Below are 19,011 nucleotides of genomic sequence, written 5' to 3'. Positions count from 1 at the left end.
TCTCTGCCCTTTGTGCCCACCTGCCCTTCTTATAGCCCCCATGCCCCAAGGCCGTTGCAGTTGCCCGTGGGGGGGCCTGGTGCCCCCGCTTCCTCTCTGGAGGGGGTGATGGGAGAACAGGGGGGAGAGGATGTGTGCAAGGGGCGGGGCTGGCTCCAGGAGGGTCCCCAGATCAAACTCAGGATGCACAATTAAACTGGAACGTCAGATAAGCTTTTTTTTTTTTAGCATAAGTATATCCCAAATATAAGCACAGGATGTACTTACGTACAAAGTTAGTCTTTGTTTATCCGACATTCAAAGTTTGCTGGGAGTACTGTATTTTTGCTAAATCTGACCACTCCGGCCCAGAGGAGTTGGCTGGGACGCCCACGTGCCTCAGTTTACCCAGGGCAACGGCAACCATGTGCACGCAGCCCTGTCCTGACATTTGGGAGCTGCCTACCCAGTGAAATGGTGGGGGGACTGGGCTTTGAACCCAGGTGCCCACAGTGCACAGCTGGAGGGAGACTTGCTGCCTATTCCTCAGCCTTGGGTCTCCCTCTTGGAGCCCGGACTGGTTGCTGTTCCTAACGGGGAACTCAGTCCCACCTGGGACCTGGTCAGTCTCTGGGGGCCCTCAGAGGTTCTGGGAAGGAATCCCTCCCACCCCCACCCCACCCGCACCCCTCTGAGCTTCTCTGAACCCCCTTCCAGCCTGAGGCAGAGGAAAAAATTCCTGCCCAGACCTGGAGGCTGGATCATGGATCTCCAACCAAGTTTGAAAACTTCAGCCTGGACCTTGGAAGAACTCAAGCCGAACAATTGAGATGGGGTCCACCAGGGCCAGTTCCCAGCCCCGTGGCCGCAGTTCAACTCCCCCACCCCCACCCCGTCCCAGGCTGCTCCAGCTGCAACTGTTGTAGCCAAGGCTGTCGCAAGAAGCAACGTTCTCCTGGCTCGGAGCAGGGTTCAGGGGAGGGAACCAACGGATCCATCTGCAGGAACAGGCGGGCGGGGGCCCTCAGGGACACCCAGAGGCGGGCTGGGGCTGGAGTCCAGTTTGTCCCTGGGCTCCTCCTTGGTGTGTGGCCACAGGCAAGCAAACCTCCATCTCTCCCCTCTCGGTGGGGTCCCCACCCTGCTGAGTTAAAGTTACCATAGAGCACTTGGTAAGCACCTGCTGTATACATAACCCTGTTTCCAGTGGGGGTGGGAATAATGGAGGAGACCGTGACTCAGGCAGGGAGACCAGATTTAAACAAAAGCTGCATCTATATGGAGCACCACCTGTATGCTATTTCCTCACAGGTCATGGTGGCTAAGCTTGTGGACTCTGGGTTCAGATCCTGGAGTGGCCACTTGCCCACTATGACTTCAGGCTATGGATGTAACCCCTCCATGCCTCAGTTTCCTCATCTGTAAAATGGAAGTTATAGGCTCCCATCTCACAGGATTGTCCTGAGGATTAAATGAATGAACTTTTTGTAAAGTTCTCAGATGAGAAAGTGCCGTCCTTGAGGGCTTGTTAACCATTAACCCTCTTCCAAAGGGCACGGTGCTGGTTGCCTTGGGGAGCGGGGCTGGGCATCTGGGGGAGTTCTGATTCACGATCAGAGCCGTGATGCCACGGGGAGTCTCTCGCTTGATCCCCGTCACACCGCAACAGGAAAATGATGCTCTGCGTGTCCTTCCCACGCTGTTGGGAGCCGCCCTGCTGTCCCCGAGGTCCCCCAGGTCGCATCTGCCCAACATCCTGTTTATGATTCCTGTGGGTCTGTCCCCTGAATCTCAACAACCCTGGCCAACCTCCAGCAAATCAACCCAGGCCCCTATATCCCCCAGCCTCACCTCCCCTTCTTGGATCTGATCTTTGGTGTGCAGAACTTTCCTCTGTCACACACACACGTACACGGGCTCATGGAAAATAGAAAACAGGCTTCCCTGGTGGCACAGTGGTTAAGAATCCGCCTGCCAGTGCAGGGGACACGGGTTCGAGCCCTGGTCCGGAAAGATCCCACATGCCGCGGAACAACTAAGCCCGTGCGCCACAACTACTGAGCCTGCGCTCTAGAGCCCACGAGCCACAACTACTGAGCCTGAGCTCTAGAGCCCGCGAGCCACAACTACTGAAGCCCGTGAGCCACAACTACTGAGCCCGCGCGCCTAGACCCCGTGCTCCACAAGAGAAGCCACCGCAGTGAGAAGCCTGCGCACCCACCCCAACGAAGAGTAGCCCCTCTCGCGCAACTGGAGAAAGCCTGTGTGCAGCAGCAAAGACCCAAGGCAGCCAAAAAAAAAAGAAAAGTTAAAAAAAAAGAAAGAAAATAGAAAACACCCGGGGCTGTTTTTTCTGGATCTTTCTGTTCCCATCAATGGGCTCAATCCAACATTCCCTCCAGCAAACCTCATTTACCCCCAGTGCTGGGCACCAAAATCCCTCTGGGCTTTTTATAGAAACCACTTCCCTGCCGCTGGCCCGTGGGAAATGCAGAAAATTCCCGGCGTTCCCTCAACACTTATCAGCTTGCGTTTCCCAGGATTTCGGCTTTGCCTCAGGTCTCAGCACACCCTTGCTCCTGCTGAAGTGGAAAACCAGTCTCATCTCCTCCCCTGGGGTGGTCGGCTGAGGTGTGAAACAGTTAAAAAGGGGGCAGCCCTGGGGGTTCTGGCTCCAGCTTGAATTCGCATGCTGCCACCAGATGGCGGCAGAGTAAATCAGTAACAAAAGAGCTGCCTTCCAACTCTGGTGTGTCCGGTGAGCTGGTTGGCCCCTCTCTCTGAGCCTCCACTGCCTCATTGCCGTGGCCACGTGCCCTCTCCACGGCTGGCCAATGACCCCTACCTCTGCCTGGCCTCAGGCCTCTCCTCTAGACCCCAGTTCATTCTGTGGCCCTGCATGCTCCATCCCTGCCCCCTCCCTGACCTGCTCTCCTTCCCCCACACCCCCAAGCTTGTCCTGATGCAGGGCCCTTACACTGGCTGTGCCTTGCCTGGCGACACTTCTCCTTTTGTTCGTATTCAGGCATTGCTGCCTCCTTCAAGAAGCCTCCCTAATAGCCTTTCTGCCTGCCCCTGACCGGTCAGGAGCCCCACAGGCCCTGGGCACCCCGTGTTATGAGAGCTTGGTCCTCAAGTGGCCCCAGAGCTAGGAGACACAGAACTGGACAGGACACCCCTAGCCCTGAGGGCCAGGGTGGGGCTCCTTGGACACTTGGGAAATGTCTGGAGTGACTCCGTTTTCCAGATGAGGAAACTGAGGCACAGAGAGGGGCGGCAACTTGCCCCGGGTCACACTGGCGGGGCTGGGTTAGAACCCACGTCTGCGGGCATCTGGGGAGTGGGATCCGCTGTGACCTGCGCCCTCTTCCGACTTCCAGGCCTCTGTTCCCACCCCCACCCCGAGCTCGGGGTTTGGGGACTCGGACGCTGAGGACCCTGGGCCACTCTCCCCCACATCTCCCTGTGGGAAGGACACACAGGAGCCAGGGGGACGGCTCAGCTTTTATTGATGCACCGTGGGTCTGCCTGGCTCCCAAGAGCCGGGGGCGCAGGAAGGGGGGCACGGGCGCAGAAGCAGACCCGCCGCGTCTCTCCACAGCATGGCCTCAGTGCCCGGGGGTGGGGGTGGGGCTCAGGGGCCGTCCTCGCCCCCCGCGTTGCTCAGCACTGAGCGGATCCAGTCTACGTAGAGGGAGACGCGAGCAAAGAAGTCCGGGTACTGGCGGGTGGCGCATCCCTGGATCACAAAGGAGTCCATGCCCTGGATGACACCTTCGCAGATCAAGGGGCCGCCCGAGTCTCCCTGGGGAGGGTGCAGGTCGGTCAGTCACTCAGGCCAGGCCAGCAGCCAGACGAGGCTACCTCAGGGGAAGGGGCCACGTAGGAGTGAAATGTTTCCAGTCTAGAATTTTCTTTAAAGTATGTGGGTGAGACAAGGAGGGGAGGCCCCTCTGGAGGAGAGAGGGCATTTATTGGCCCCCTGCTATATACCTGGACCCCAGAATTCTGGGTGTGGCCCCAGGAGCGGGGCTGGGGCACCCACCCAAGGGGGGGCTGCGGGGTGGAAAAGCCCCCAGACCCATGAAGGCCCCGTTACCCCCTCACGATGGGTGTGCCCACCTTCCAGATGGTGTGACGGAGGCACCCGCCTGCCTGCCCTCCCTCCCTGTCCCGGCTGTCCCTGCAGCCACCGAGCTGCAGCCCCCAGTACATACAAAACAGATGCCAGCGCTGCGCCGGGGCACAAAGGTGCACACGTTCTGTGGCCGGCACAGGAAAGTGACCACGGTGACGTTGAGCTCCTGCAGGACCTGGGGCAGCGGCTCAGGTGCCCAGGCGGCCCCAGCCCACGGCCAGGCACTGGGTGCCGTGGGGCAGCAGCTGGTTCTGCTGGGGGAGCTGGGCCACCGCAACCTGGGGGTTGAGGGTGGCCGGGCGGTCCAGCTGGGACAGAGGGCGGTTGGTGGGCAGTGAGTCTCCAGGACCCGCAGCCACCCGTGGACGATTATCTCAAAGTGCCTCCTCCAGGCCTTTGCACATGCTGTTCCCTCCGCCTGGCTCTACCTCAGGGGTCACCTCCTCCAGGGAGGCTGCCCTGATCACCCTCCAAACCTGCCAGGGCTCAGTTTCACATTCCCCGAGGCCATGAGACTCCCCTTTGCAGCATTGGTCACTGTTGCGTTCATTCACTTACGAAGCACTTATTGAGCACCAACTGTATGCTTGATCCTGGGCTAAGCCCTGGGGATCCTACCTCTGCCTTCCGGGAGCTGATCTTTGGGGCTGGGAGGGGCCAAGAAGAGAATGGCAGGCGGCAGAGTCAAGGGAAACATAGCCCAGTGACGAACAGTGTATCGGGGGAGAGGTGGCTGTCACTCAAGTAGGGTGAGGGGAAGCTTCCCTGAGGAGGGGAGGCTGGTGCCAAGGCTGAGGGTATCTGGGAACAGCGCAGGCAGCAGGGAGGGGACGCAGCTGGGCAAAGGCTGGGGGCGGGGCGTGGGGGCATCCCGCTTGCTCAGAAGGTGGTGACTGGCTCTCTCCCCACCAGGCCGTGTCCCACGCCCGCCGGGGCTCCTGTACAGTAGGTGCTGGAAAATGAATGAACGGGGGTCCCTGGGCCCTGCTGGCCCCGCGCACCCGCCTGCAGGAGGAGGACGTCATTCGGCTTCTCCTGTGGGTCGTAGTTGTTCTCAAACAGGCGGCTGATGCTGAACCTCTGCTCGGTGGGCTCGGAGGTCTGCAGGCTGTGCGCCTCGCTGGGACCCCGACCCCCCCACGCGCCCCCCCCCCCCGTCCTGAGGCCCAGGGTGCAGCCCCTCAGGGACTGCCCGCCGTCCCAGGAGACGCCCCCCCCCCCCCGCGTCTGCATCTTGCCCCCGAGGGTTGGACCCCTGGCTTGAGCTAATCCTCCTGGGGCTTCAGGGGGTCACGTCGGACTGGGGAGCAGGGCAGGTGCCTGCCTAGTTTGGGATGAGAGGGTTGGGCAGATGGACGGAGGGGCTGAGACCAGGCAAGCGGAGGCAGGCCGCGCCTCGCCCCCTCGGACCCCCGGGGCAGCGCCGCGCCCCCTCCCTCGGAGCACCACCCCCTCCCCGGGCAGGCCCGCACCGCGCAGGCGCACTCGCTCACACGTTGTTCAGGCAGTGGGCTGCGGTCAGCACGAAGCGCGGGTGGATCAAGGTCCCCCCGCAGAAGTGGTTGCTGGGGAACAGCTCCAGCGACGCCATGTAGGGGCGCGAGTGGGGCTGGGCTTCCCGCCCATCCACTATCTCCGCGGCCCGGGCTACACCTGGGGACGCCGGAGTCAGCGGCCGTCGCCTTGCCTAACGCCCTCCGCGGCTCCCTGGACGGGGGACCGGCCCCACCCCACCGCCCCATCCCCCGCCCAGGGAACCCAGACGGGGGTCGGAGGACGAGGGCAGAGCCGCTGTGTGGCCTTCACCAGGCCCGGGACCCCTCAGAGCCTCCGTTTCCCCATGTGCAAATTGGAGGTCCCATAGCAGCACAGGGCGGCTGGGGGCTGTGGAGGGAAGAGGCCCGGGCCCGGGACAGTTAGCGCTGGGGAGAGCCCGGTGGTCATTGTCATTATTATTTCTGAAGGCTCCCAGGAAGAAGCGGCGCCCAGTCCTGGAGGTCAGGAGGGGGAAGAAGCTGGCAAGATGACCCATCTTGCAGATGGACAACTGAGGCATGAAAAAGCCTCATCAGAATGAGGGCGGAGGGGTTCCCTCACTCCGGTTTTTCCTCTGACATGTGCGTCGTTCACTCGGTGACACATTCGTTCGTGCGTGCACACTTACTGAGTGCTTGCTGGGTGCCAGGTGCTGTCCAGGGATTCTGGTTATATTGAGTCCCTAGGACACCTCCCTGGGCAGGAAGGACTAGGTTTTGCCCATTTTACAGATGGGGAAAGAGAGCTACGTATCCCAGGCCCCCCCTTTCTCTCCTCTCCTCCCCTTGAGGCATTCATCCCAAGCAGCCAGCTGAGCTGGGTCCTGCTTCACTTTCCCCATCTGAGCCGTGAGGGCATGGGACAGGCAGATGGACGGACGGACGGACTTGGGCCCCACGCACCGCCCACCAGCACAGCCAGCAGCACCGGGGCGAGGGCAGGGCTGGAGGGTCTGCAGCTTCGGGTCATGGTTGGGCCATGCCCCCTGCCTGCCCACCCCCTCTTATAGCCCCAATTCAGGGAGGCCATTAGGGTTGCCCCACACCTGGGCTGGGTGTCCCCACTTCCTCCTTCCAGCTTGAGGGCTGGGGAGCTTGGGGGTCAAAGCTGCACCCCAGGAAGCCTGCAGGGGCTTCAGGCTCAGGCTCGGGGTCCTCAAGAGATGCAGGAAGGTGGCTCCCACCCACCCCATGCGGGAAGTCCTCTGGACAAGGGGGCTTGTGGCCACAGCCCTCACAGTGACATGCACCCCAGCTTCCACACCTCCAAGGGGGCACTGCCTGCCCCCAGAGGGTCCCTGTAGCCCCAGCAAGGTGAGATGTGGCCGACGTGTGCAGGGGTGGGATGAATCCCACTCAGCAGGACAGAAAAGGGGGTGAGGGTCTCAGAGCCCTGCGCCTCCTGAGACCCACAGGATCATCTCTCTGCCCTCACTTTGTCTGGGGGAGTCGCTCTTCCCTCTAAGGCAGAGCTCTCACCTGGGGCGATTCCTCCCCCAGGGACACCTGGAGATATCTGGGGACACCTGTGGTCGTCACGACTGGGGGGCTCCTGGCATGCAGTGGCTGGGACCAGCGATGCTGCCCCACACGGGAGGGGGCAGGGGGAGACTCTGGTGCCGGGAGACATTTATTTATGTATCTATTTATAACTGACTCATTATTATGAAAAATTTAAACCTACAGAAGCATAGATAGAGGAGCTCACGGAATTTGGGGGCCAAAAAAAAGTTGTTAAGCTTTTCATTTTGAAAGCATTTCACGCTTACAGCAGTCCGCAGAATTCCCGGATGTGCTGCCCCAGCTTCCCCGGGGCCACGTCTTGCACAAAGTTTGCCCCCTCACAGGCCGCCTGGATTTCACAATCAGCCAGTCTCTGGTCCAGGATCCCCCACCCTCGCCTCCCCGAGTCTCCTGGGCTCTGGGGCAGCCCCTCAGCCTCTCCTGGCCCTCATACCGTGTCCTTGGTGGCAACCTGGTGGGTTTTTGGGGGAACGTCCCTCCGAATGGGCTTGTGCGGGGTCCCCACACGGAGATGGGGTCTGCATACCGATCGATGGTCCCCAGGACATGGGGCATCATCTCTGAGGCGCCTGCGTGTCCCTCCCGCCGAGTCACACTTTCCCCTTTGGAATGAATGAACGTCTCTGAGGCAGAAACACCTGCTCTGAGTTTTGCCCACAAAGGACTCCTGGAGCAGCCTGCGTGCCTCACTGCTTCCCGCCCTGCGGGTGGCTGCCCCTCTGCCGATGCGTTTTTATTTTTTATCTTTTAAATTTTATTGAAGTAGAGTTGATTTACAATATTGTGTTAATTTCTACTAAACGGCAAGGTGACTCAGTTATACATATATATATATATATATATATATATATATATATTCTTTTCTTTCCCCCCCCCAGGCTCTTTTTTTCAAATTAATTAATTTATTTTTTATATTCTTTTCCATATTCTTTTCCATTATGGTTTATCACAGGATAGTGAATATAGTTCCCTGTGCTCTACAGTAGGACCTTGCTGTTTATCCATCCTATGTATAATCGTTTGCATCTGCTAACCACAAACTCCCAGTCCATCCCTCCCCGACCCCTCTCCCCCTTGGCAACCATAACTCCGTTCTCTATGTCCATGAGTCTGTTTCTGTTTCGAAGATAAGTTCATTTGTGTCATATTTGAGATTCCACATATAAGTGATATCATATGATATTTGTCTTTCTCTTTCTGACTTACTTCACTTAGTATGATAATCTCTAGGTCCATCCATGTTGCTGCAAATGGCATTATTTCGTTCCTTTTCACGACTGAGTAATATTCCATTGTGTATATATACCACATCTTCTTTATCCATTCCTCTGTCGATGGACCTTTAGGTTGTTTCCATGTCTTGGCTATTGTAAATTGTGCTGCAATGAACACTGAGGTGCATGAATCTTTTTGAATTATACTTTTGTCGGGATATATGCCCAGGAGTGGGATTGCTGGATCATATAGTAACTCTATTTTTAGTTTTTTGAGGAACCTCCACACTGTTCTCCACAGTGGCTGCACCAACTTACATTCCCACCAACAGTGTAGGAGGGTTCCCTTTTCTCCACAACCTCTCCAGCATTTGTAATTTGTAGACTTTTTGATGGTGGCCATTCTGACCCGTGTGAGGTCAGAATTCACACCTCATTGTATTTTTGATTTCCTCTTCTCTAATCACTAGTGATCTTTTCATGTGCCTGTTGGCCATCTGTATTGCCGAAGTGTTTTTAAGTCACACATCAGCCCAGTCACTCGGGAAAGGCCGCCGGGCGTCTGGGACTCCGCAGCCCTGGGTGTGGTCCTGACATGTCTCCACAGAAACCCGGGGCTGCTGTGCCTTTTGCTTTCAGAACTGGTTTTTCTCGTTTGACAAGAACATCTCTTCGGACTGGCACTGTCCGGTCCAGCGGGGCAGGCTGCTTGGTGCCTCGGTTTCCCCACGTGTACAATGGGGTGATCGTAGTCATAGTCCCTCCCCCAGGGCGACAGCTGGAGGATTGGATAAGTTAGAGTATTGGAGTGTGTGGGCGCGCAGTGAGGTGTGGTGAGCACAGGTGCCAGCCCTGTCGCTGTCACCCCACCACTCCCTTCCTTTTTCTGCTGTGCTTCTCCCCGTCTCAGCCTGTCCTCTCGGTGGCTGGGCCGGGTCAGCACGTGCCTCTCTCAGATCCAGGCTCTTCTGGGGCCAGACGCGGGGCGGGTTCACCCCAGGGTCCGGAGTCCCTCGCCTTGGTTCACATTCTGCTGTGCTTTGCGATTCTGGGCTAGAAACGCCACCTCTCTGGGCCTCGGTTTCCCCATCTGTTAATGCTGGGGAGTCATGAGAACAACCCCATCTCAGGGGCTGACTTCCCTAATACAGTTAAGAACTTGATAAAGGGGATACACACAGGGGAACATCACTCAGCCCCGAAAAGGAGAGAGACACTGACACTCGCCACAGCGTGGATGGACCCTGAGAACACGATGCTCAGTGAGAGAAGCCAGACACAGAAGGACACACAGGGTGTGATTCCATTGATGGGAAACGTCCAGAACAGGCAGAGCGTTCCTGGTTGTCAGGGGCTGGGGGAGAGCATGGGGGTGAGTGCTCATGGGGACAGGGCTTCTTTTCAGGGTGGTGAGAATGTTCTGGAATTAGAGGTGGTGGTTGCACAACCCTGTGACTATACTAAACGCCGCTGAATTGTTAAGCGGGTGGGTTGTATGGTAGGAGAAGTACATTTCGATAAAGCTTTAACTGAAAAAGAAAAAGAAACACACACACACAACCTTGCTAGGTAACTGCCCACAGGGTCCTGGCCGGAAGCTCTCACTCCCCAGGGAGCCTCCCGGTGGGTGGGGTGGGGGGTGGGGGGGGGAGGGGAGTCACAGCATCAGACAAGACAGGGGGATGGCCCGGGGTCCTCCTCGCTGCTTCAGGCCTGGGGTGGGGGCAGGCAGGTGAGTGCAGGGCTGGGGGGCTGCCTGAAGGCAGAGGCTTGGGAAGGCACGGGACTGGGTGGGGAGCTGGGGCCACCGGGAGCCCTGGGGGTTGTAACTGGGAGGGAGGGAACCATCGGGGGCCTCTGGGGGTCGGGCCGGCAGGTGGAGGGGAAGTGAGGCTGGAAGCTGTGGCCTCGGCCCCTTCCCGCTCCAACTGTGGCTGGTGCAACAGGCAACGGCCTCGCCGGGAACGCGGGCTGGGGCGGGGTGAGGGGGCAAGCGGACCCGAGCCGACCCACCCAGGATCGAGGGAAGGAGGGCGGGAGAGGCTCAGCCTCTTTGTCTCTGCCTCTTTTTCCTCTTCTCTCCTGAAAAAGGAAAAACACTCCTTTCTTGAGGGGGCCAGTGTTGGGGGCTCCAAGCTGAGACCATATGCTCTTGGACCGCAACACCCTAGGGCCTCAGTTTCCCCATCTGAACAATCAGCAGGCGGGACCCCTGGGACCCTTCTGGGCTCCTGAGCCGCTGACATTCCTCTCTGGGCCTCAGTTTCCCCTTCTATAAAGCAGGGCCCATTCTGAACCCCCAATTCCACTCCTGGGTACAAATCCATAGCATTGAAAATCGATGTTCAAACAAAACATGTACACAAATGTCCACAGCGACGTGATTCACATTAGCCAGGGTGGAACCAACCCAGAGACCATCGATGGACGATGTGGATATACATCCCTCCACACCCGGGAACATCACTCAGCCGTGAAAAAGTGTGAAGCCCCGACACTCGCTACCACGTGGATGGACCCTGAGAACACGATGCTCAGTGAGAGAAGCCAGACACAGAAGGACACACAGGGTGTGATTCCACTGATGGGAAACGTCCAGGACAGGCCAGTCTACAGGAACAGAGAGTTAGTGGTTAGTGGTTGTCAGGGGCTGGGGGACGGGGAGGAGAGGTGACTGCCGATGGGGATGGAGCTTCTTTTTGGGGTGATGGACAGCGGTGAGTGTTGCACAACCTAGTGAAATACACTAGAAACCACTGAATTGTTCCCTTTAAAAGAGTGAATTTTATGTTATGTGAATTTCACTGCAATAAATTATGAAAAACAAATAAACAGACCCAGGTCCCACAGACCAGGCCTGTAGGATGGGGTGAGGGCCTGGCACACAGCTGGTGCCCAATAAGCGTCAGCAACGCCAGTGGTGATAGGAGCTCCCTGGGCCTCGGGCTCCCCATCTGTAAAATGGCTTAATGGCAACACAGCTAACCTTGGTGGCCGGTGAGTGTGGGCCATCGCTGGGGGCTTCTGGGGCAGTGAGTGGGTGGAGGGTGCGCGGTCAGGGCAGGGGGCTCGGGACCGCACAGACCCCAACACCACCCCGCTCGGGGCACAGCGCCGCCCCTTCGAGCCCCTCCCCTCCCCTGCGTGTTGGGGCGTCAGCAGTGCCTCCAGGAGAAGGGCAGAGCTGGGCATCTCCATTTTGGCCCCGACGCCGGCTGGGCTGAGCCCCTTCCACAGCTGTGTGCTACCCGCCCGCCCCGGCCTTCTGTGGTCTCCCCACCGCCAGCCCGGAACACGGGATCCTTTGCAGCCTCTTTCCCTCGAGCCACGTGGCAGGACCTGTCCCCGTCTTTGCAAGGTGACACGTGGGCAGCCCCCAGGGCGGCACCTGTTTCGGATGCCCGACCCGTCCCTGCCACCCCGTCCCCCCAACCCCAGACGAGACACCGCAGACGGCAGGCTTCGTGATCACCCCCCTAGGTGAAAAGCCCACCTCCCAGGCCAGCAGGCATTTCTCATGCACTGGGTGAGGGGCAGTGTTTCCACATCGTCAAGAGCCTTCTGTGTTTCTTTGCTGTGAACTGTTTACATCCGGGACCCACTTTTTTTACTACTGGGCTCTAATTGTTTTCCTTACTGATTTTAGGTGCACGTTATATGTATTATATTATAAATATATAAGATAAATATATTATAAATATAAATGTATAATATTTACACAATGGATTTGGTATATTTTATTATGAGTTATTAAGTATATATATATATATATATATATATTTTTTTTTTTTTTTTTTTTCGGTACACGGGCGTCTCACCGTTGTGGCCTCTCCCGTTGCGGAGCACAGGCTCCAGACGCGCAGGCTCAGCGGCCATGGCTCACGGGCCCAGCCGCTCCGCGGCATGTGGGATCTTCCTGGACCGGGGCACGAACCCGTGTCCCCTGCATTGGCAGGCGAACTCTCAACCACTGCGCCACCAGGGAAGACCCTAAGTATATATTTTTAAAAATACAAGTACAATATATAATAAATACTAATATGTAATGTAAGGTATGGTTTAATTTTTATTTTAATGAAACAATTTTATTTAGTTTAATAAGCTATATTATGTGTTTTTTGTTTGTTTGTTTGTTTGTTTTTTTCGGTACGCGGGCCTCTCACTGCTGTGGCCTCTCCCGTTGCGGAGCACAGGCTCCGGACGCGCAGGCTCAGCGGCCATGGCTCACGGGCCCAGCCGCTCCGTGGCATGTGGGATCTTCCCGGACCGGGGCACGAACCCGTGTCCCCCGCATCGGCAGGCGGACTCTCAGCCACTGGGCCACCAGGGAAGCCCCTGTGTATTATGTTTTATATATCATTTATATAATTATTTTTATTATGTTTTGTACGTTATTTATACGATTATGTTTGTCATGTTTTATATATCATTTATATAAATATATAAATACATATATATATATAGTTTGGCTGCACCGCGGGGCATGTGGGATCTTATTTCCCCAACTAGGGATCCAACCTGTGCCCCTTGCAGTGGAAGCGTGGAGTCTTAACCCCTGGACCTCCGGGGAAGTCCCTATAAAATTATATTTATTATTTAACATTTATATTTTAGTTCCTTTCACATAAGGCTCTTTAACCGATTCAAGTGGCAAGTAGTCTAAAGCCAGTTTCTCGGATTCAACCAACCGCAGATCAAAAATATTTGGGAAGGGCTTCCCTGGTGGCGCAGTGCTTGAGAGTCCGCCTGCCAATGCAGGGGACACGGGCTCGTGCCCCGGTCCGGGAAGATCCCACATGCCGCGGAGTGGCTAGACCTATGGCCGCTGAGCCTGCGCGTCCGGAGCCTGTGCTCCGCAACGGGAGAGGCCACAACAGTGAGAGGCCCGCGTACCACACAAAAAAAAAAAAGTGGGAAAAAAATTTCCAGAAAGTTCTAAAAAGCGAAACTTGAATTTGCTGTAGGCGGGCAACTACATTTACACAGCATTTACATTTTATTAGGTATTTTAAGTCATCTAGAGATGATTTTAAGTGCACTGAAGGATGTGCGTAGGTTACTTGCAAATATTACGGCGTTTGATATAAGGGACTGGAGCATCCGCGGGTTTGGGTATCCACTGGGGTCCTGGAGCCAAGCCCCTGCAGATACTATGGGGTGACTGTATTCTCGACCAAAATGAGAGACGGTTAAGGGGGCCTGGAATCTCACAGATGTGGGTTCAGAGCCCACTCTGGCTGTGTGGCCTCAGGGTAGTCACCCAACCTCTCTGAGCCTTGGCGCCACTTCCGTCAGGTGGAGATAACAAGAGGCCCTGGTCCTCAGGGCTGCGAGCGGATTCTGTGAGTGGAGGCCCCTGGGGTGGATGCCACTCTTGCCGGAAGATGTCCCTGCGCTCGGCCCCCAGCCCCTTCCCGCCCCCGCAAAGCAGAAATCAGGTACTGTGGACAGAACGGGAACAGATCCTTTATTAGAGTCACGACTGCGCGGGCCAGGGTGGGGCTGCGGGATGGGACAGAGGCGTGGGGGGCTGGCTCCGTGGCGGCTCACGCGCGCCCCACCGGCTGGGCTGGGGGTCTGTCAGGCTGGCGCACATCCGACTGGCTGGTTTATAACCGAGTCGATCCAGTCTCTGAAGAGTGCCACGCGGGCGAAGAAGTCGGGGCCCCTGCCGCAGGGCCCCCGGGACCAGGAGGCCACGCCGTGCGCCAGGCCGTCGCAGATGAGGGGGGTGCCCCCGTCCCCCTGCAGGGCGGCAGGAGAGTCAGGGCATCCCAGGCCCAGCCCCGCTACTCTGCTCCCACCCAGAACCACTGCTCACGCCACCCACAAATCCTGTCCCCGCCCCTGGCCCTTGGCACGTGCCGTCCCGCTGCCTGCACGCTTTTCCCTCAACTTTGCTGGGTTAACTCCTACCTGCAACTCAGGTCTCACATGCCCCCAGGAACTTCCTGCTGCCCGGGGCTGGGCCTGTCCCGTGCACGTCCTTGTCTTGACACCTGACTTCCCCACCCACAAGGTCTGGGAGCCCCTGGCTCCACACGGGCAGACCCTACCCTGTCCTGCTCCCTGTCGTGTTTCCAGCCCCCAGCCCAGAGCCTGGCACTTGTCCTTGCTTTTCCCACCACCTGGGGCCCACCCCAGCTCACGCCCAGCCCGTACCAGGCAGATGCCGCCCTGGCGGGTGAGGACGCCGGTGCACACATTGTTCGGGCGACACTGGTCCGACGGGGTCACAGTGACGTTCACGACCCTTGGGACTCGGGAGAGACGCCCTCTCTGCCGTCGGGCGCCCCAGCCTGCGACCTGACAGTTGGTGCCAGCTTCCACCGTGGCATTCTGTGGGGGCAGTGGTACCACTGCCACGGTGCTGCTGGTGAGGTTGGCCTGACGGTCCAGCTGGGGAGGGAAACTGAGTCAGGAGAGGGCGGAGCTGGGGACCAGAGCCTCACGGGGCCCAGCTGGGAGCCAGGGCGGCAGCTACATGAGTTTTGGTCTGTAAAGTGGTTTGGGTCCTGGCCAAGTGACTTTACCTCGCTGGGCCTCTGGTTCCTCCAGAGAAGGGATCAATCGTTCTTATCGCAAAGGGGGTTGAGAGACCCTGAAGGTGAAGCGCTTGCCCAGGAAATGCAGATAAAACAAGGCACCATCCCCCATCACAACTGACAGAAGATTTTAAAAAATCATATTATGCAGTGTCAGTAATGATGCGGAGAAATGGGCAGTTTTAAATTCTGCTGGTGGGAGGGTAAGTGGGCCCAGCTACTGTGTCCAGGATCAGAGGATGGCTGAATGGATGGTGCACTTGGCTGTACGACTTAACCACAGGCTCCGTACACGTGGCTCGTCCCTCCTGAGCCCCCCAGGCCGTCGTCAGCCCCCCACCCCCCACCCCTCTCCCCACCTGCAGCAGCAGCACGTCGTTCAGGTTCTCTTGGGGGTTGTAGCCGTTCTCGCTGATGCTCCTGATGGAGAAAGTCTGCCGGGACCTCTCCCGCCGCCTCAGGTTGTGGGCCCCCAGCACCACAGTGGCAGTCCCGGTGTTGCTAAGGGCAGGTGGGGGCAGACACCAGGCTGGGGCAGTCCTGGGGGCTTGTGGGGAAGTCCCTAACCTTCCACACCCGCCCCAGGGCCCGGGCATTGATGGACAGCAGGTTTGCAAATAAGGCAGGGAATTACTAGCCCGCTGAACCACAGCCCAGGAGCCAAAGGAAGGACAGCAGTGATGGTCAAGCCTCCTTGCTTCCTTCTGCAGCCGTATCTCCCCTCTGTTTCCAGATCGAGACCCTCCTGGGCCCCCTTTCCATCCTGGGTCCCCCCATTTCCCTCTCCAAGCCCCTCAACCCTTCCTAAGACCCCTCCCCCTCGCCAAGACCCTCTCCTTCTCACTTACCAGGCACCGCTCCCCCAGGAATCCCCCGAGCTCTCTCCCTCTCCGAGCCCCCCTCCCCACCCTGTGGCTCCCTCCTCACCGGCTTTGGAAGCAGCTGGCGGCTGTCAGGATGAAGCCGGGGTGGATCAGGGCGCCCCCGCAGAAGTGCCGCCCTTGGGTCTGAATGGAGGCCAGGAATGGGAATTCCTGCCGCCGGGCCTCCCTGCCACCCACGATGTCCGCCAGCGGGGCCGAGCCTGGGGAGAGGGTGCATTGCAGCTCCCCCGGTTTCAGCCCCATCCCTGGGGAGACCCCGGCCTCCCGCCCCCCTGTTCCCTAAAAGGACAGGGGCCCACCCTCCCAGGGCTGGTCAGGGCCAGCCTGGCTGTGCGGCCTGGGCCAGGTCACTTTCCCTCCCTGAGCCTTGAGTCCAGGGAAGCAGGGGCTGGCGCCCGCTGGTCCCTCCCACCAGAGCCGGTCCCCTGCAGCTGGACCCCTGCATGGATGGGGACGTCTGGCCTGGGACAGGCACTCACCAGCCCTGGAGGTCGCCAGCAGGCTGGCCAGCAGGCCCAGCAGTCTGAGTGCCGTCATGACGGGGGCCGATGGGGGTGGCTGGGATGGTGGCGCCCTTATACCTGGCGCCTTGGCCATCGGCACACCCCTGACCCAGGGCCCGGCCCCTCCCATCAGAAACAGTTGCCCAAGGCCTCCAGAGCCAACCGCTCCTGGGGCCCGCCTGGGCCCTCCAACTGCCCACCCTGTGCCCCGTCCTCCCGTCTGTACGGTGGGCGACCCGTCAGATGTGGGTGAGGCTGACACCCAGCCGTGCCACTCACAATGGGGGCTCCGCTTGGCTTTCCAGCCTGAGTGCTGGAGGTTCCACCACTGCCCTCCTGTCCTGGCTTTTGCATGTGTGTGTGTGTTTTACTGCTTTTTATTTTTTTTAAACAGCTTTATTGAGATATAATTCGAGTACCACACAATTCATCTGTTTAAAGCGTGCAATTCCATCGTTTTTAGTATCTTCTCAGAGTTACGCAGCCACCACCCCAATTTTAGAACATTCCATCACCTCAGAAGAAGCCCCGTCCCCATCAGCAGTCACTCCCCCTCCCCTCCCCGAGCCCCCGACAACCAGGAACCCACTCTCTGTCTGTAGACTGGCCTGTTCTGGACATTTCCCATCAATGGAATCACACACTGTGTGTCTTCTGTGTCCAGCTTCTCACTTACAGGGTTTTTATCTGTGGGCACCTGGCCGGGTCACTCTCCCGCCCTCAGTCTGTGCATCTCTAAAGTGGGCAGGTGCGGCCATGGAGCCCCCAGAGCCAGGTGGTCCTGGAGAGGTTGTCTCCCCTTCTGAAGCAGGGTCTTCAGAGGTTTCAGGCACTCAGAGTCTGGGCAAGAGATGAGGCCAAGGGGAGAGAAAGACAGGGTTGAGTATCCAGAATATATAAAGAACTCTCCCAACTCAACAACAAAAAGACAAAGAATCCACTTAAAAATGGACAAAGGATTTGGATAGACGTTTCTCCCAAGCTACGCAAATGGCCAACATGCCGTGAAAAGATGCTCAAAATTATTAGTCATCAGGGAAATGCACAAATCAAAACCACAGCGAGACACCACTTCACACCCACTAGGATGGCTGGAATGAAAAGGGCAGAAAAAATACAGTGTTGGTGAGGAGGTGGGGAATTGGAACCTCAGACAGGCTGGCAGGGATGTAAAGTGGTGCCGCGGGCCGGGGAAGGCCTGGCGGCTCCTCAAAACGTTAATCACCGAATTATCATATCACTCAGCAGTTCCACGCCTAGGTGCGTGCCCAAGAGGACGAAAGACAGGGCCTCAGAAACCTGCACACGTGTGTTCACAGCGGCCAAATGGTGGACGCAACACAAGTGCCCTTCAACAGACAGACGTGTCCCTCCACACATGGGAGCATCACTCAGCCGTGAAAAGGGGTGAAGCTCTGACACTCGCTACCACGTGGACGGACCCCGAGAACACGATGCTCAGTGAGAGAAGCCAGACACAGAAGGACACACAGGGTGTGACTCCGTTGATGGGAAACGTCCAGAACAGGCAGATCCACAGAGTCAGAGAGTGGGTTCCTGGTTGTCAGGGGCTGGGGGGGTTAGGGGGTTAGGGGAATAATAGCTGAAGGAAATGGGGTTTCTTTGGGGGAGACGGAATGTTCTAGAATTAGCTGGCTGCACAACTCTGTGAATGTTCCTTCCAAAAACCAGCGGATGTGATGCTTTAAGATGGGTGATCTTATGTCATGTGAATTTCACCTCAATTTTTTATTTTTACTTATTTTTGACAGCTCAATTTAAAAAAAATAGGATTTATTTCCAAGGAGACACCAAGAGGTTGGGGCTGGTGGTGGACCCCACGTCTCAGGACACTAGGACACCAGTTCCTGTCTGGGGCCTCGAGGGGGCTCTCGCAAGGCAGGACTGGGGAGGGTGGCGGGAACAGGGGTCAGGGCGGACTTGCAGTCCTCCACCCAGCCTGAATGGTGGGGTTCTGGGGCTCAGGCCTGGTCCCTGCCGAGTCTCACGGTCCCACCGCCCAGCCGTGTCCCCCGCATGGCCTCTGCCTCAGACCAGTGTCCCCCCAAGTTTGCCTCCCGTCTCCACTCGCCCTGGATCTCACCTGGGCATCCTCCCTCCTGAGGGCCCAACTTGCCGCCCACCCTGTCCTTGCCCGTGGACCAGGCTGCTGTCTTGCGCAGAGCACAGCCAGAGAGATGGGTGACTCCAAAGCCCACAGGTCCATCCCTTCCTACTTGGGTGACCTCAAGGGCCCCTCTCTGGCCCTGTTTCCCTGTCTGGGTACCAGGACGTGAACAGTTCCTGCCACACCCCCAGTAGAGCTGTGGTGAGCATCGAGTGGGTTAATACGTGCAGGAGTCTTTGAGCAGCACCTAGCGTGCTCAATCCCTCTTCCCTGCTCTAAACTCTGCCATGGCTCCCTAGTGCCCCAGAAGCAAGTCCAGGCCCCACTGCTGGGCCATGTGCCATCACAGCCGAGCCTCGCTCCTCCACCACTGGGGATCGACAGGAAGAATACCCCCACCTCGGTTCCTGATACTCCCCCAGACCCTCTCCTGTTGCCCTGAGCTGTCAGGAGGGTCTCCCAGGACACCCCTTCCTGCTCCTGCCCGCCCCCAGGAGGCCCCCAAGAGCGATTGCCCCACTTTCCCCTCCTCCCGCCTCCAGAGGGCTGTTTGTGGTCACC

The 19,011-nt window shown here is 57.9% G+C and overlaps 2 protein-coding genes across 2 annotated transcripts; both read right to left on the bottom strand.

The window, feature by feature from the left end:
• Positions 1 to 3,613: 3,613 nt before the first annotated feature.
• PRTN3 (proteinase 3) lies at positions 3,614 to 6,601 on the bottom strand. Its single transcript, XM_060006449.2, is given in 6 exon segments — positions 3,614 to 3,784; positions 4,197 to 4,308; positions 4,310 to 4,425; positions 5,123 to 5,237; positions 5,611 to 5,770; positions 6,556 to 6,601. Coding segments are annotated over 5 exon segments (612 nt in total). The 5' UTR covers positions 5,709 to 5,770; positions 6,556 to 6,601.
• A 7,256-nt stretch (positions 6,602 to 13,857) lies between these two features.
• Positions 13,858 to 16,356, bottom strand: AZU1 (azurocidin 1). The gene is made up of 5 exons (XM_060006506.1): positions 16,299 to 16,356; positions 15,863 to 16,019; positions 15,295 to 15,436; positions 14,553 to 14,789; positions 13,858 to 14,135 (listed from the first exon to the last, which is right to left on the bottom strand). Exons 1-5 carry the CDS (start codon positions 16,354 to 16,356, stop codon positions 13,971 to 13,973), a joined length of 759 nt encoding a protein of 252 aa, XP_059862489.1. The 3' UTR covers positions 13,858 to 13,970.
• Between the last annotated feature and the right edge of the window lie 2,655 nt (positions 16,357 to 19,011).

Source organism: Delphinus delphis, chromosome 3 (genome assembly GCF_949987515.2).
Source record: "Delphinus delphis chromosome 3, mDelDel1.2, whole genome shotgun sequence".
Taxonomy (NCBI): domain Eukaryota; kingdom Metazoa; phylum Chordata; class Mammalia; order Artiodactyla; family Delphinidae; genus Delphinus; species Delphinus delphis.
Note: the sequence above shows the minus strand (reverse complement) of the source record. Positions and strands in the feature narration are given on the sequence as shown.

Coding starts and splice junctions, on each gene's coding strand:
- AZU1 (XM_060006506.1), bottom strand. CDS start 16,356: ATGACGGCACTCAGACTGCTGGGCCTGCTGGCCAGCCTGCTGGCGACC. Junction 16,020..16,298: donor GCTGGCGACCTCCAGGGCTG/GTGAGTGCCTGT, acceptor CCCTCTCCCCAG/GCTCGGCCCCGCTGGCGGAC. Junction 14,790..15,294: donor ACGACGTGCTGCTGCTGCAG/GTGGGGAGAGGG, acceptor TTCCCTCCCCAG/CTGGACCGTCAGGCCAACCT.